This window comes from Gekko japonicus, unplaced genomic scaffold (assembly GCF_001447785.1).
Source record: "Gekko japonicus isolate JY-2015 unplaced genomic scaffold, Gekko_japonicus_V1.1 scaffold1175, whole genome shotgun sequence".
Classification (NCBI taxonomy): domain Eukaryota; kingdom Metazoa; phylum Chordata; class Lepidosauria; order Squamata; family Gekkonidae; genus Gekko; species Gekko japonicus.
The window spans coordinates 176,860-188,831 of NW_015163123.1; the positions used below are offsets into that span (position 1 = coordinate 176,860).

The window sequence follows — 11,972 nt, forward strand, 5'->3', positions numbered from 1 at the left end:
GGGGCGGGGCGGAGGAGGGGGCGTGGCCCGGGGGGCTGGGTGGGGCCTTTTGTTCTGTCTGAGGGGAGAAAGAGGAGCGGCGGCCGCCAGCCTCGCCCAGCCCAGACGGGGCCGTCATGTCGTACATTCCGGGGCAGCCGGTCACGGCCGTGGTGGTGAGTAGCGGGGGCGGCATAGGACGGGGTCGCGCCGCCAGCCCTCCACCCCCGCGCCTCTCCCCGGCCGCCCAACGGTCCCTGTGGGGGAGGGGCCCCCCACCCCGGAGGAAGAAGGAGAACCGGGTCTCCCGTTGCCACCCCCCGCCCTGGAGCCTCTCCTCCCTTCTCCGCCTTTCCTTGGAAGGATTCTCCACCCCCACCGCCCCGGGGTCCCGGAATGAGTGCTGGGCTGGAGGGGGTGTGTGTGGCCAGTCCGCAGGGTCTGGGTTGATTGTCCGCCTTTCTCCAAGGGACTCGAGGCGGGTGGCGCCGCGTCACTTGGGGCGCTCAGCTGAACTGGAGGGCGTGTCTCCTAAGCAGTGCAGGGTGTCTTGCGGAGGGGAGGGTTTGAATCCAGCCGCGGAAGCTTTTAAGACCGACACGCTTGAGTTCTGGGTGTCAGCTTTCGTGGGCATGCACTAGGGTTGCCAGGTCCCCCCTGGGGACTGGCGGGGGATGGGGGAGTCGAGTTGCCAGATCCAGGTTGGGAAATCCCTGGAGATTTGGGGGTGGAGCCTGGGGAGGGCAGGGACCTCAGTGGGGTACAGTGCCACAGAGTCCACCCTCCAAAGCATCCATTTTCTCCAGGGGAACTGATCTCTTTTTTTCTGGAGGGGAGCTGTAACTCTGGGGGATCCCCAGGTCCCGCCTGGAGGCTGGCATCCCTGGCATGCACACTTCAGAGGCTGAGAGTGGCTTGCAGTAGGACATTAGAGCCAGGATTTGAATTGGGGGGGCTCCCAGGTCGTCGTCTCGCATCCTCACCCCTAGGCTGTACCTGCCTTCTGCTTCTCTGCTCCCCTCCTGCCACCATTCTTTGTCTCCTTTAGCTTTCTGATGACTTGGGCTTTTCTCTTGTGTGTGGGAACAGCAGTTGTGTGTGTGTTTTTCTTTAGGATATATTTTTGTCGCCTTCTTTCCGTCCTTTGGGGTGTGTGGGTGCAGCATTGTCCTGTACTGAACCTTTTAAGATGTCAGGGGTTGGGCGTGTTCTTCTAGTCGACACAATGCTCTGCTTTCACCAACACAGACTTAGTGTGTAGTGCTGGGTATGCATGTATAGCAGTAAGCCCTTTGTGCTGTAACTTAAGAGTGGCCCTGGTCACACAGGCCGGATAACGTGGGGGGGGAGATGTGCCTATTTGCGCCATCGTAGTTTGATCCGCCATTATGCGTTCAGACGCAACAGCGGCTTCCTCCTTTGGCACCCACGGCAAACAGGATGACGGGAGAAAGCTGCGCACCGGCGCTATCACACCGGGGGAATCCGCATGAAGCCCGTAGCAAACCATTTGCTAGTAGGTCGTCCCAGGTACATTTTTATTGCGCATCTTCGGCGGGATGCCACGGGTTCACCACGGGAGTGCTATGCCTCCCAGATATTCTGGTGTGATCCCGCCAGAAAACTCCACAGGAGAATCGTGCCTTCAGCGTGGCAAATGCTCCGTGTGACCGGGGCCAGTATATAGTTTTCCCCCCTCAAACATAACAGTATATAGGATACCTTATTGTTGCAGAAGCGTTCTTTGTGCCCCTGATGACATCTGAGCACAACATATTGAGGCCAAAGGGCCATTAAATCCAGTTCAGCCTCTAATATTTCCGTGTGAAGCTTAACTGTATTTAAGCTTTGCCTAGAAATATCACATTCTGGACTTCTTGCATTTCATTGTGTGTGTACCTTCGCACTGAGAAGAGCGCTCTATTCATCTCAAGAGAGGGCTGAAGCTCATGAAAGTGTATGTTAGTTTTCTCAGGAGGCACCAGGCTGTTGCTTTCTTCTAGGAAGCATTTTTGCTCAGATTTCTGAAATGAAGCACGAGAGCCAGTCTGGTGTAGTGGTTAAGTGTGCGGACTCTAATCTGGGAGAACTGGGCTTGATTCCCCACTCCTTCTTTTGCACCTGGCTGGATGACCTTGGGCAAGCCGTAGTTCTGATAAGAGCTGTTCTTGAAAAAGAGCAGTTTCTGTCAAGAGCTCTCTCAGCCCCACCTACCTCACAGGGTGTCTGTTGTGGGGAGGGGAAGGGAAAGGAGTTTGTAAGCCGCTCTGAGACTCCTTTGGGTAGTGAAGGGCAAGGTATAAATCCAATCTCTTCTTCTTCATGAGCATGCTCATTTGCTGCTGCTTCTTTAGTGAGGGAATTTATGACCTTTGTCACTCCATTTTGACCTTTGCTAAGTATTCTGAGTCTCTTGGGAGGATGGCCAACAGGCCTCTCCCAAGATAATGTTTTCTTATTCACATTCTCCTGAGTTCTTATCTAGACACTTGACTTGTTTTCCTCTGCTGCTGAGAAATCAAGTGCAAGATATGTCCCCCCCCCCAGTGTTTAGCTTTGATGGCTTGACTCGTAGCCAGCAATTAGGGTGTAAGAGGTTTAGTTTCAGCTATGTATCTCTTCTCGAGTTCTGGCTGGCTTTGCTGTGTATGTTCAAGGCCCAGCGGATTGAAGCCTGCTATTTCTGTAAGTTGGATGCTTTATTAAAATCTCCTCGTAAGCAAACCTGGATCTTACATATCGTTTTCTTGGGATTTCTGCAAACTTTGGAGCTTCTGGCCAGGGCTTCAGACAGAGGGCTGGGGTGGGGTATCATTTCCTGCTATGGCCCCTTTGGATGCCATAGAACAACCGCTTCCTCCCTGCCATCCTGCTGACTGTGTTAGTATCTGTACCCTGAATGTGTGTCCTTGTTCCAGCCTTTTTGTACTTTGTTCTCGTCCCCTTTTCTGACCTGTCTTCCTCACCCCCCAATAAAGAGGCCTTTTCCCCCTCCCTAGTTGGATCTTTTTGAATCCAGCAGATATTTTCCTTTGGGGAGTGTCTGGTGAGTCAGGGCTGTGTCAGCAAATAGCCTGAAGGGGTGGTTTTGTTTTTGCCCCTTTGTGCAGTCATGGGAATGAGTAAGTGTAAGTCGTGTATGTGTGTGGGCGCATACATGCTTTCTTCTGTCTAGGGTGGCAGCCCTGCCTGTAACTTTCTTTGCCTTCTACAAGCAACGCATCATGCCGCAATGTGTTGCTCAGGCAAGGGATGCCCTTCCTTAGTCTGGGGTCTGGTCTTTGATGAGGTCCCCCCCAGGAATGCTAAGGAGTAGATAATGACTTGTGATAGATGGCCAGTCAGCGGCCTCACTGGCTCCTTGCAACACATGAGGCAGTTCCAGATTTTAGGGCTTTCAAACAAATAGGTGGCGGCTGAATAGTGGAGCACAGTGGCGAGAGTGTGGTCAGACAAGCCCCCTAATCAACAAATAGTTCCTCTGTGGGTTTCCAGAAGAGCCAGCTCAAGTTAAGCCGTTTCGCAGAGTGAGTGAGAAGGATGGCGTTGTGATCAAGAGGAAGGAAACACTTGAAATTTTATTGCGGGAAATTGGCAGTCGTGTTTTTATTTAATTTTTTATTTAAGTTGATTTTATTTTATTTTTAATCACCCACCCACCCCGAAAAACCGGACTGAGGGCAGTGTACAACACAATATCATATAAATATAATTAAAAGCAAATTAAAACCCATAAAACACAGCCGTAAGCAGAAGATGGCATTACACTTTTTTCCTAATGTTGCCACTGGCCTCACCGGGCGGCAAGGGGTGGGAGTGCCAGAAAGACGGAGCCGTCGCTGTCTTCACCCAAATGCCTGGCAGAACATCTCTACCTTACAGGCCCCGTGGAACTGTAACAGGTCCCACAGGGCACGGTTGTGGTATTCAGCAGAGAGTTCCCCCAGGTTGGAGCCAGGGCGGAAAATGCCCCGGCTCTGGTTGAGGACAGCTGGATATCTCTCAGGCCGGGGACCACCAGCAGATTTTGATCTACTGAGCGCAGTGCTCTCCTGGGGGTATACTCCACTGGAAGCCAGTGCCGCTTGCGCGGCACAGGGTGGATGTGTGCTGCATGCGGAGTCCCCGTGAGGACCCGTGCAGCCACATTCTGTACCAGTTGGAAGTTCCCGGGTCAGCCTCAAGGGTAGGCCCACGTAGAGCGAGTTCCAGTTGTCCAGTCTGGAGATGACTGTTGTGTGTTAATGTTGGTCCCTGACCTGGATAGCCCAGGCTAGGCCGGTCGCGTCTGATCTCGGGCTGGCTGTGGTTAGTGTTTGGATGGGAGTCCACCCAGGAAGTCCTGGATCACCACGCAGAGGCAGGCAGTGGCAAACCACCTCTGAAAGTCTCTTGCCTTGAAACCCCGGCAGAGTTGCCCTCGGTCAGCTGAGACGTGATGGCACCTTCCACCACCAGGGTTAATGTTCCATGGGGTTTTCTTCCTGGGAACCACCTTGGTACTATTGATCATCTTTGGCCTTCTACCGTGTGGCTATACGAGAATGCTGAAGATAGGAATAAGGACTTCAACTCAGAGTTGGAGGCGAAGATTGAAGCAAGGAAGAGTTGGAGGCTGATAGTGTGGAGCAGCGGAGGCTAAAACCTAGCCCTCAGAAGTGCCATGCAAGGGTTAAAGTGGAAGAGAAGAGATGCCATTTTGTTCCGAAGGAGGTCAGATGTGTCCAGTTCTGTTCCTTTCCAGATATTGCAGTCAGGGTCGGGAAAAGTCCTTGCATGTTCCCAGCTGCTCTTCCTCCGCACCAATACTTTGGAGTTTCTTTCTTCCATCCTCCAAGGAATCAATGATTCCCGCACTGCAGAGAGGAGGTTCTGGAGAGAAAACTAGAAGCATTTATCCTCGAATCAACGTTCCTGCTGGTAGAAGCCTCCGGGTCCCAGAAGTCATCTGTGTTTAGTTCCGGTGGTCTTAATGTGTGTCCCGTAAGAATGCCAGGAGGATTCCCCCTGTTTCCTCCGACCTTTCGGCATGTGAGGCAGCCAAAGAATTTATCAGCTGCTGCTGTCCCCTGGCTGGCTTTGTTTGGCTTCCCCCACACACACTTCTTGTCCCTGCTCATGCCTTTCTCGGGAAGTGGCAGCGCTTTCCAGTGAGCTCGTAACAAATTCCAGTCCCCAATTTAAAAAAAAAGTATAAAGGGCTGCTTGTTTACACTAGCTGAATCCGGCCGTCCCCTCACTAAAACTTCATGCCGGGCCTCTTTGGGGGTGGGGTGGGATGATGACGGTCTTGCATATCGAGAATGGAAGCCAGGCACGCTCTGGGAAGAAGGAGCCCCTATGTCTGAGCAAGAGACGGATGGATGACCGATTGTCTCAAAGCGCTATGAAAGCAATCTTTTTGCCTGCCTGTAGGGTTTAAGCAGCTAAGCTGATGACAGCCAAAGACCCTTCTGCAAAGCTTTCTTTGATACTGCAGCACAGCCAGTCGTTGCTGGAGGCCACAGTTCTTCCTCCACCTATTTGGGAAAGATTTTTGGGGAGTCAGTGGCTGAGTGGGAGAGCCAGCTTGGTATAGTGGTTAAGTGCGCGGACTCAAATCTGGGAGAACCGGGTTTGATTCCCCACTCCTCCACTTGCAGCTGCTGGATGACCTTGGGCAAGCCATAGTTCTGACGATCTGTCCTTGAAAGGGCAGTCCTCGAAAGAGCTTTCTCAGCCCCACCTACGTCACAGGGTGTCTGTTGTGGGGAGGGGGAGGGAAAGGGGCTTGTAAGCCGCTCTGAGACTCCAAGTGAAGGGCGGGGTATAAATCCAATCTCTTCTTCTTCTGGTCAAGTTAGCCAACTTGGCAGTGGTATTTGGAAGGGAACTGGAAGGTAATGGTTCTGCTCAGTCTTGATTGTTTTCATGCAGGATCTAGCTGTGTCCAGCAGTTCAACAGCAAACGTCTTTCCACTCTGACGCAGTTACATGCCTTGTTGTTGGTATTCTCCTTGTTCAGCTTTCTCTCTTAATCAAGCGTGGGACAATCGTACTTGAGACGCAGATTGCAAATAAACCTGAATATATTGGAGTGCAGGGCTCTTGAAGTGGTTTGTTCTGATATCGGGAGTTCAGAGTCCAGGGCGAAAGTGAGCACATTACGAACCATAAGCTGTAGTCCGGCTAAAAGCAAGAAGGCTCACCTCCGGTTCTCTTTTTCTCCTCCTTCAAGCAAAGAGTCGAAATCCACAAGCTCCGCCAAGGGGAGAACCTAATTCTGGGCTTCAGCATTGGAGGTGGCATCGACCAGGACCCCACCCAGAACCCCTTCTCGGAGGACAAAACTGACAAGGTCAGGACTGAGCCCCCAGCCCCCCCCCCCCCCAGGGTACTTCAGCGGGCGGTGCCTTGTTTGACTCCCGCCGTAATAGCTTCTTCCTGGGCGCTGGCTGGGTCTCTGCCCTCTGTCAAAACCAGCCTTGTTCTCTTTTTTTATAATCTATTAATTTCCAAAACAAAAGAAAAAGGAAATCGTATACATAACCATAAACAGACTTCTCAACACATCATAGTGATCATACAGATTGGTTAATTATAAATTTCTATCATTCTACCTAACCACTGTAATTCTAACCAAGTAACATCACATATTACCTATCTCAAGTTATTCTTTAAATGTTCCCACAAAGTAATTCATTAACTGTCATACCAACTTTACTACTAACAACTCTTCCTATCTATAAAGCCAAAAAAGTTACTTAAGTAACTCAAACTATTTGTCCTTAAGTGTTCTGAAGGAAGGGCATCACGGGGGGCACAGAGCAGGTGGGCAGTCTGTTCCCAGGGAAATGCTGATTGCCACTTTGGGGTCAGGAAGCAATCCTGGAGGGTTTTTGTCATCTTCTGGGCGTGGAGCAGGGGTCACTGAGGGGGGAGGGATTTGTGAATGTCCTGCATTGTGCAGGGGGTTGGACTAGATGACCCTGGAGGTCCCTTCCAACTCTATGAGTCTCTGATTCTGTGATCCCTAGCCACCACTTTTGCACCACAGCCCTAGGAGGAGATGTCTCTGCTTCATCTGGATGTCTTGGTATATGGGCCGATGCTTGTCCTTCTCTGGCTTTCTTGGGAGTGTGAGGTCGCCTCTTGCAAGTGAGCCGTGCCCCTGGGTGACTCGGCAGGAAAACTGCAAAAAAACAAACCCATCTTTCAGGCCACAAATGCATTTAACATGTACTGAAGTACTGGTCAGTTTTGTGGAGAGCTCGCACAGCTGCTTGGGAGCATCAGGTCAAACTGCTCGCTCATTTGGGCGTAACAGAGGCCATGGCTCGGCGCTGGCCTAGTAACTCCTGTGAGAATGAGTATCTGCTGCAGGCCTTCTTGGGGAGAGCGAACCTACAAGTCCATTTCCATTTTTGATGATAACCCTATCTAAGAACTGACTGCCCCAGTGTGGGGCTTGGCTGGGTCTTTGGGGCTACCCAGACCTGTCACAGAGTGCAGTTGAAAGGACACTTAACCAAGCATTGTACAGATCACATGCCCCAGGCAGCGAAAGAAAATTACCAGCTGATTTGCAGCCTTCTGCATGCCCATGAATGGCTTGAACAGCTAGACTGGCGAGCCGCTGGCAGGAATGAATTGCTGCTTCACCCCAGGGTGTCAACAGTTGTGGGCGGGGTGGGGGGGCGGTATGTGAAAATGCATCTTATCTTTTGTTTTGTGGCCAGTATTAGTATTTTCCCCCCTCTCTCCCCGCAGGGCATTTATGTCACAAGAGTGACGGAAGGTGGCCCAGCAGAAATTGCCGGCCTTCAGGTGGGAGACAAAATAATGCAGGTAACACCTCAACACCTTTTTTTACCCTTTCCGACCCCCCCCGGGCCCCCCCCGCATGCCTTGTGTTTGTTCCAGTTGAACAGCCAAGCAGGTTTGTAGGGGCCATAACCCAATGACGTTTTGTAGCCTGGCCGTGTGGCACTTCTTTGTGAATCACAGAGATGGCTGTTTAGCATGTGAACCATGAAAGCAAATCAACAGCCTGTCCTTTCATTAAATTTTTCTGAAAAAAACAAACCAAAACAACACCCCCCCCCCCAATTTCCCTGAAATGAGCAGAGCCTGGTCCTGTGTCTGAGAAGCAAGTTGCAACAAAATCAGTGGGATTTACTAGTGTGTCAAGGGGCTAGTGGTTTCCTCCTAAGGCTTGTGAACTTAGTTCTTGGGTTTGTTTATTTACTGACTTCATTTAGACTCCAGCTTTCTCCCCAGTGGGGACTGAAGGTAGCTCACATTGTTCTCCCCTCTTCTGTTTTATCCAGTTTGGTGTAGTGGTTAAGTGTGCGGACTCTAATCTGGGAGAACCGGGTTTGATTCCCCACTCCTCCACGCGCAGCTGCTGGGTGACCTTGGGCAAGCCATAGTTCTGTCAGAGCTGTCCTTGAAAGAGCAGTTTCTGTCAGAGCTCTCTCAGCCCCACCTCCCTCACAGGGTGTCTGTTGTGGGGAGGGGAAGGGAAAGGAGTTTGTAAACCGCTCTGAGACTCCGAGTGAAGGGCAGGGTAGAAATCCAATCTCTTCTTCTTCGCTGCTTCTCCTCACAGCAACCCTGTGCAGTAGATTAGACTAAGAGTGTGTGACCGGCCCGAGGTCACCCAGTAAAGCTTCCGTGGCAGAGGGAAGGTTTGAACCTGGGTTTCCCAGATCCTAATCTGACATTCTGACCACTCCACCACACTGCGTTCTGAGTCAGTGAAGCATAGAGTTGGGAACGTTCTATCCTGTGGCCATGATCCTGCACACGCGGGCGTCTGCCGTTGGGCCCAGCCAGCTTTTTTGGCTCTCGCTTGTCCAGCTCCCCTCCCTCCTGCATCCCTCATCCCACTTGGCTTTTGTCCATGTCGGTCCCATAATCCCCACCATCGCCTTTTTGGGTGGCCAAAGAGTTTCCCTCCCTGCCCTTGTCTCAGTGGCAAAGCCGGTCAGCTCGCTTCTAGCAACATGGAGGGATGGGTGTAGCTTACTTAAAATTCCAACATTGTGAATCTCCCTTTTTTTAAATGAAGCACTGCTCCAAGGTGGGGTGTGAGTTTTTGAGATCCATATTGCTTCACTCACTTGGGTGTTGTAGAGCACACAGTCTGTTCCACAGAGCCCAGAACAGACTAGCATGCTTTTAGTATCTTCATTTGAATCTCCTCTCACCTGTGGTGTTCTTTCCACTGTGAAGCTTACAGCCCTAAGCAATCAAAGCAGGCTCAGCTGTCCTTGTTAATTGCGATTCCTCCTGCAGGTGAACGGGTGGGACATGACGATGGTGACCCACGACCAGGCCCGGAAGAGGCTGACCAAGCGGAACGAGGAAGTGGTCCGGCTCCTGGTGACCAGACACTCACTACAGAAGGCCGTGCAGCAGTCCATGATGTCCTAACTGCGCTGTCGGGCTGGGATGAAGGAGAATCTGGAACGGGGGCCGGGAAGGACATCGATCACAGTTCACCAGTGGACCACAGGCAGATCCTTTTGGTGGACGCCAGTGACTGGCTGCCAAAAAACCCCTCTGCGAATGTGGCAGTGCCTACACCATTTCTGTAGCTGCACGTGCACAAAAGTGCTATGGGCGTTGTCACACTGTCTCCGAGGAGGGTTTTTTTGGTGGCACAGTTCTCCAGGCCCACCCCTGAACTGTAGTGGGCATCCAATCCAGACACTCCCCAGGAAAGCGAAGCCAACCCAAGGTGTAGAGGGCATCTTCGCTTGAGGTTCAGCCTTGAGGATAGAATCAACCTTGAGTGCTGCTTTTTGCCAAAGGCCTGAGTGAAAGGGGTGGCAAAGTCCCTGGGGGTGTTCTGCTAATGAATTCTGCCTGGACTCCCATCTTCCGGGAGTGACAAAAGCCGTCAGCGCATTGCAAATGGGGAGGGGCAAGGCCCGGGTTGCCAAGCACTGGGTGGAGAAATACCTGGAGAGAGTTTGAGGAGGGATCAGGCCTCAGCTGGGTTACACTTCCCACCCTCCAGAGCAGCCCTTTTCTCCTGGGGGAACCGATCTTGGTCATCTGAAGATAAATTTGTCATCGCAGGAGATCTCCAGATGCCACCTGGAGCTTGGCAACCCCACGCAAGGCTCGGGTATTCGTAGTTGTTTGGCGGCTTTCCTCCTGGGGTGTGGGAAGGATCTGTGACTTAAACACCAAATGCTCTTAACCTGTTTGTAAAGGCGGCCAAAGCACATTTCTTACATTTGTTCGAAAAGGCATTGCTGTAAATAACCATTTTGATACCTTTGCATCCTAGTTTCTAGTATCCTTGTTTTGGGAACTCAAGTGCAGTCTAGCACAGACAGCGTTCGGTACTGCCGTGAAGATTTCTGTTGCCCAGATCAAGCCAAAACCACCTGTGGTGCCAAACTCCCGTGGGACCTCCCTTGCGGCCTGCGTCAGACACTAATAGCCCCGCAGCCAAGGGGTCCCCATCCTGGAAAGTTTCCTGTTGTGCTTCAATGGGTACCCGATGCTGCAACCTGGAAGGCAACCACTCCTCTGACCAACGAGTGGCTGAATGTACAGGCGTTATGAGCTCCTCCCACAGCTTCTCCGCCACTGTTTGGCAAACTCTTCAGTGTTAAGGGACAGCTGTGTGATTAGAGCCTTAAGCCTTTTTTTTGTTGGGGGGGGTTGTCCTAAATCATGCTTTGAAAAGAGAAGGCTGCCCTTGGTGAGACCCCTGATGTATCCTGGTTCTTTTGCACGGCAGGGGATGACCCTGGTACTGCAGTCCCCCCTCGCAGGCAAATCGTCGTGTTGGGCTCTTTTCGGTCCTTCCAGAGTTGTCCTCCGGTTTCTCTTTCCTTCTTTGCAATTGTCTGTCAGACTGTGGGTTTTTTTCTTCCAAACGCACTGTAAATAATTCTCCTGTGGAAGTTTCACTAACTTATTTCAGTATATTACTGCTACCCCCACTGACTTGCTGATTTTACCTGAGTCATATTAACTCAGGCCTGGGACTGGAGAAGAAGGTGCCCGTCTTCGCCACTCGTTGCCTCCCGTACTGTGTTTTGTTCGGGGTCTTTTTATAACTTGAGCTGCTGTAAGCCCCCTGGTGGCTTAGGGGCATCAGCAAGCCCACAGCAGGCCTGGTTTCTTGGGGTGGGGGGTGGCATTTTGTTGGCTACGCTGCTGCCCTACCTGATTTTGCATACAATAAAACTCAGCTGGGTTTTCTAGTTTTACTGTTTCTGGTAGTCATGGTTTTCATTTTTTTTTTTCTAAGCTGGGAGCAAAACATAGGTGGCTTAGGAGAATTGGTTTTTAGACCCCGCTTTTCTCTACCTTAAAGGAGTCTCAAAGCAGCTTACAATCACCTTCCCTTCCTCTCCCCTCAACACGCCCCTTGTGAGGCAGGTGGGGCTGAGAGCAGTGTTCCCTCTAAGCTGTGGAGTCTTGTGAGCAAAAATTCCACTTTGTGAGCTCCTGGCATTAAAGTTGTGAGCGAGCCATTTGGCTTCTACATAAATTGGTTTGCTCTGGAGCCCTCCTTCCTGAGCTCAGACAAAAATGTGTGAGCCGGAGACTAAAAAACTGTGAGCTAGCTCACACTAACTCAGCTTAGAGGGAACACTGGCTGAGAGAGTTCTGAGAGTACCGTGACTGGCCCAAGGTCACCCAGCTGGCTTCGTGTGGAGGAATGGGGAATCGAATCCTCTTCTCCAGATTAGAGTCCACTCCTCTTAACCACTGTGCCATGCCAGCTGTCTTAAGAGCCGTATCATGGGAGAGCTACTTTGAGATCCTTTCAGGAAAGCAAAAACAAATTGGTGAGCAACCGCAGGGTCTGAGACTTGTACTGGGTTGAAGGCTTTTCTCTGGATTTCTGCTGATTGGAATGGGGAGGGGCAGGGTGGAGATGGATCACAAGAAGTTGGCTGCTAACCGTACTTCGAGGGAGGGAAAGTGCGGAATTCAGAGTGTCCTCCAGTGCAGCCAACTAGCATTTGCATGCCTGAATG

The 11,972-nt window shown here is 51.5% G+C and overlaps 1 protein-coding gene across 1 annotated transcript; it reads left to right on the forward strand.

The window, feature by feature from the left end:
• Positions 1-34: 34 nt before the first annotated feature.
• Positions 35-11,176, forward strand: TAX1BP3 (Tax1 (human T-cell leukemia virus type I) binding protein 3). Its single transcript, XM_015406878.1, has 4 exons — positions 35-155; positions 6,197-6,316; positions 7,729-7,806; positions 9,259-11,176. Exons 1-4 carry the CDS (start codon positions 117-119, stop codon positions 9,394-9,396), a joined length of 375 nt encoding a protein of 124 aa, XP_015262364.1. The 5' UTR covers positions 35-116; the 3' UTR covers positions 9,397-11,176.
• Positions 11,177-11,972: the final 796 nt, after the last annotated feature.

Bases quoted from the DNA above. Each gene is read 5' to 3' on its own strand.
- TAX1BP3 (XM_015406878.1), top strand. From the start codon at position 117: ATGTCGTACATTCCGGGGCAGCCGGTCACGGCCGTGGTG. The intron at 6,317-7,728 runs GTCAGGACTGAG...CTCTCCCCGCAG, and splicing joins CGGAGGACAAAACTGACAAG to GGCATTTATGTCACAAGAGT. The intron at 7,807-9,258 runs GTAACACCTCAA...TTCCTCCTGCAG, and splicing joins TGGGAGACAAAATAATGCAG to GTGAACGGGTGGGACATGAC.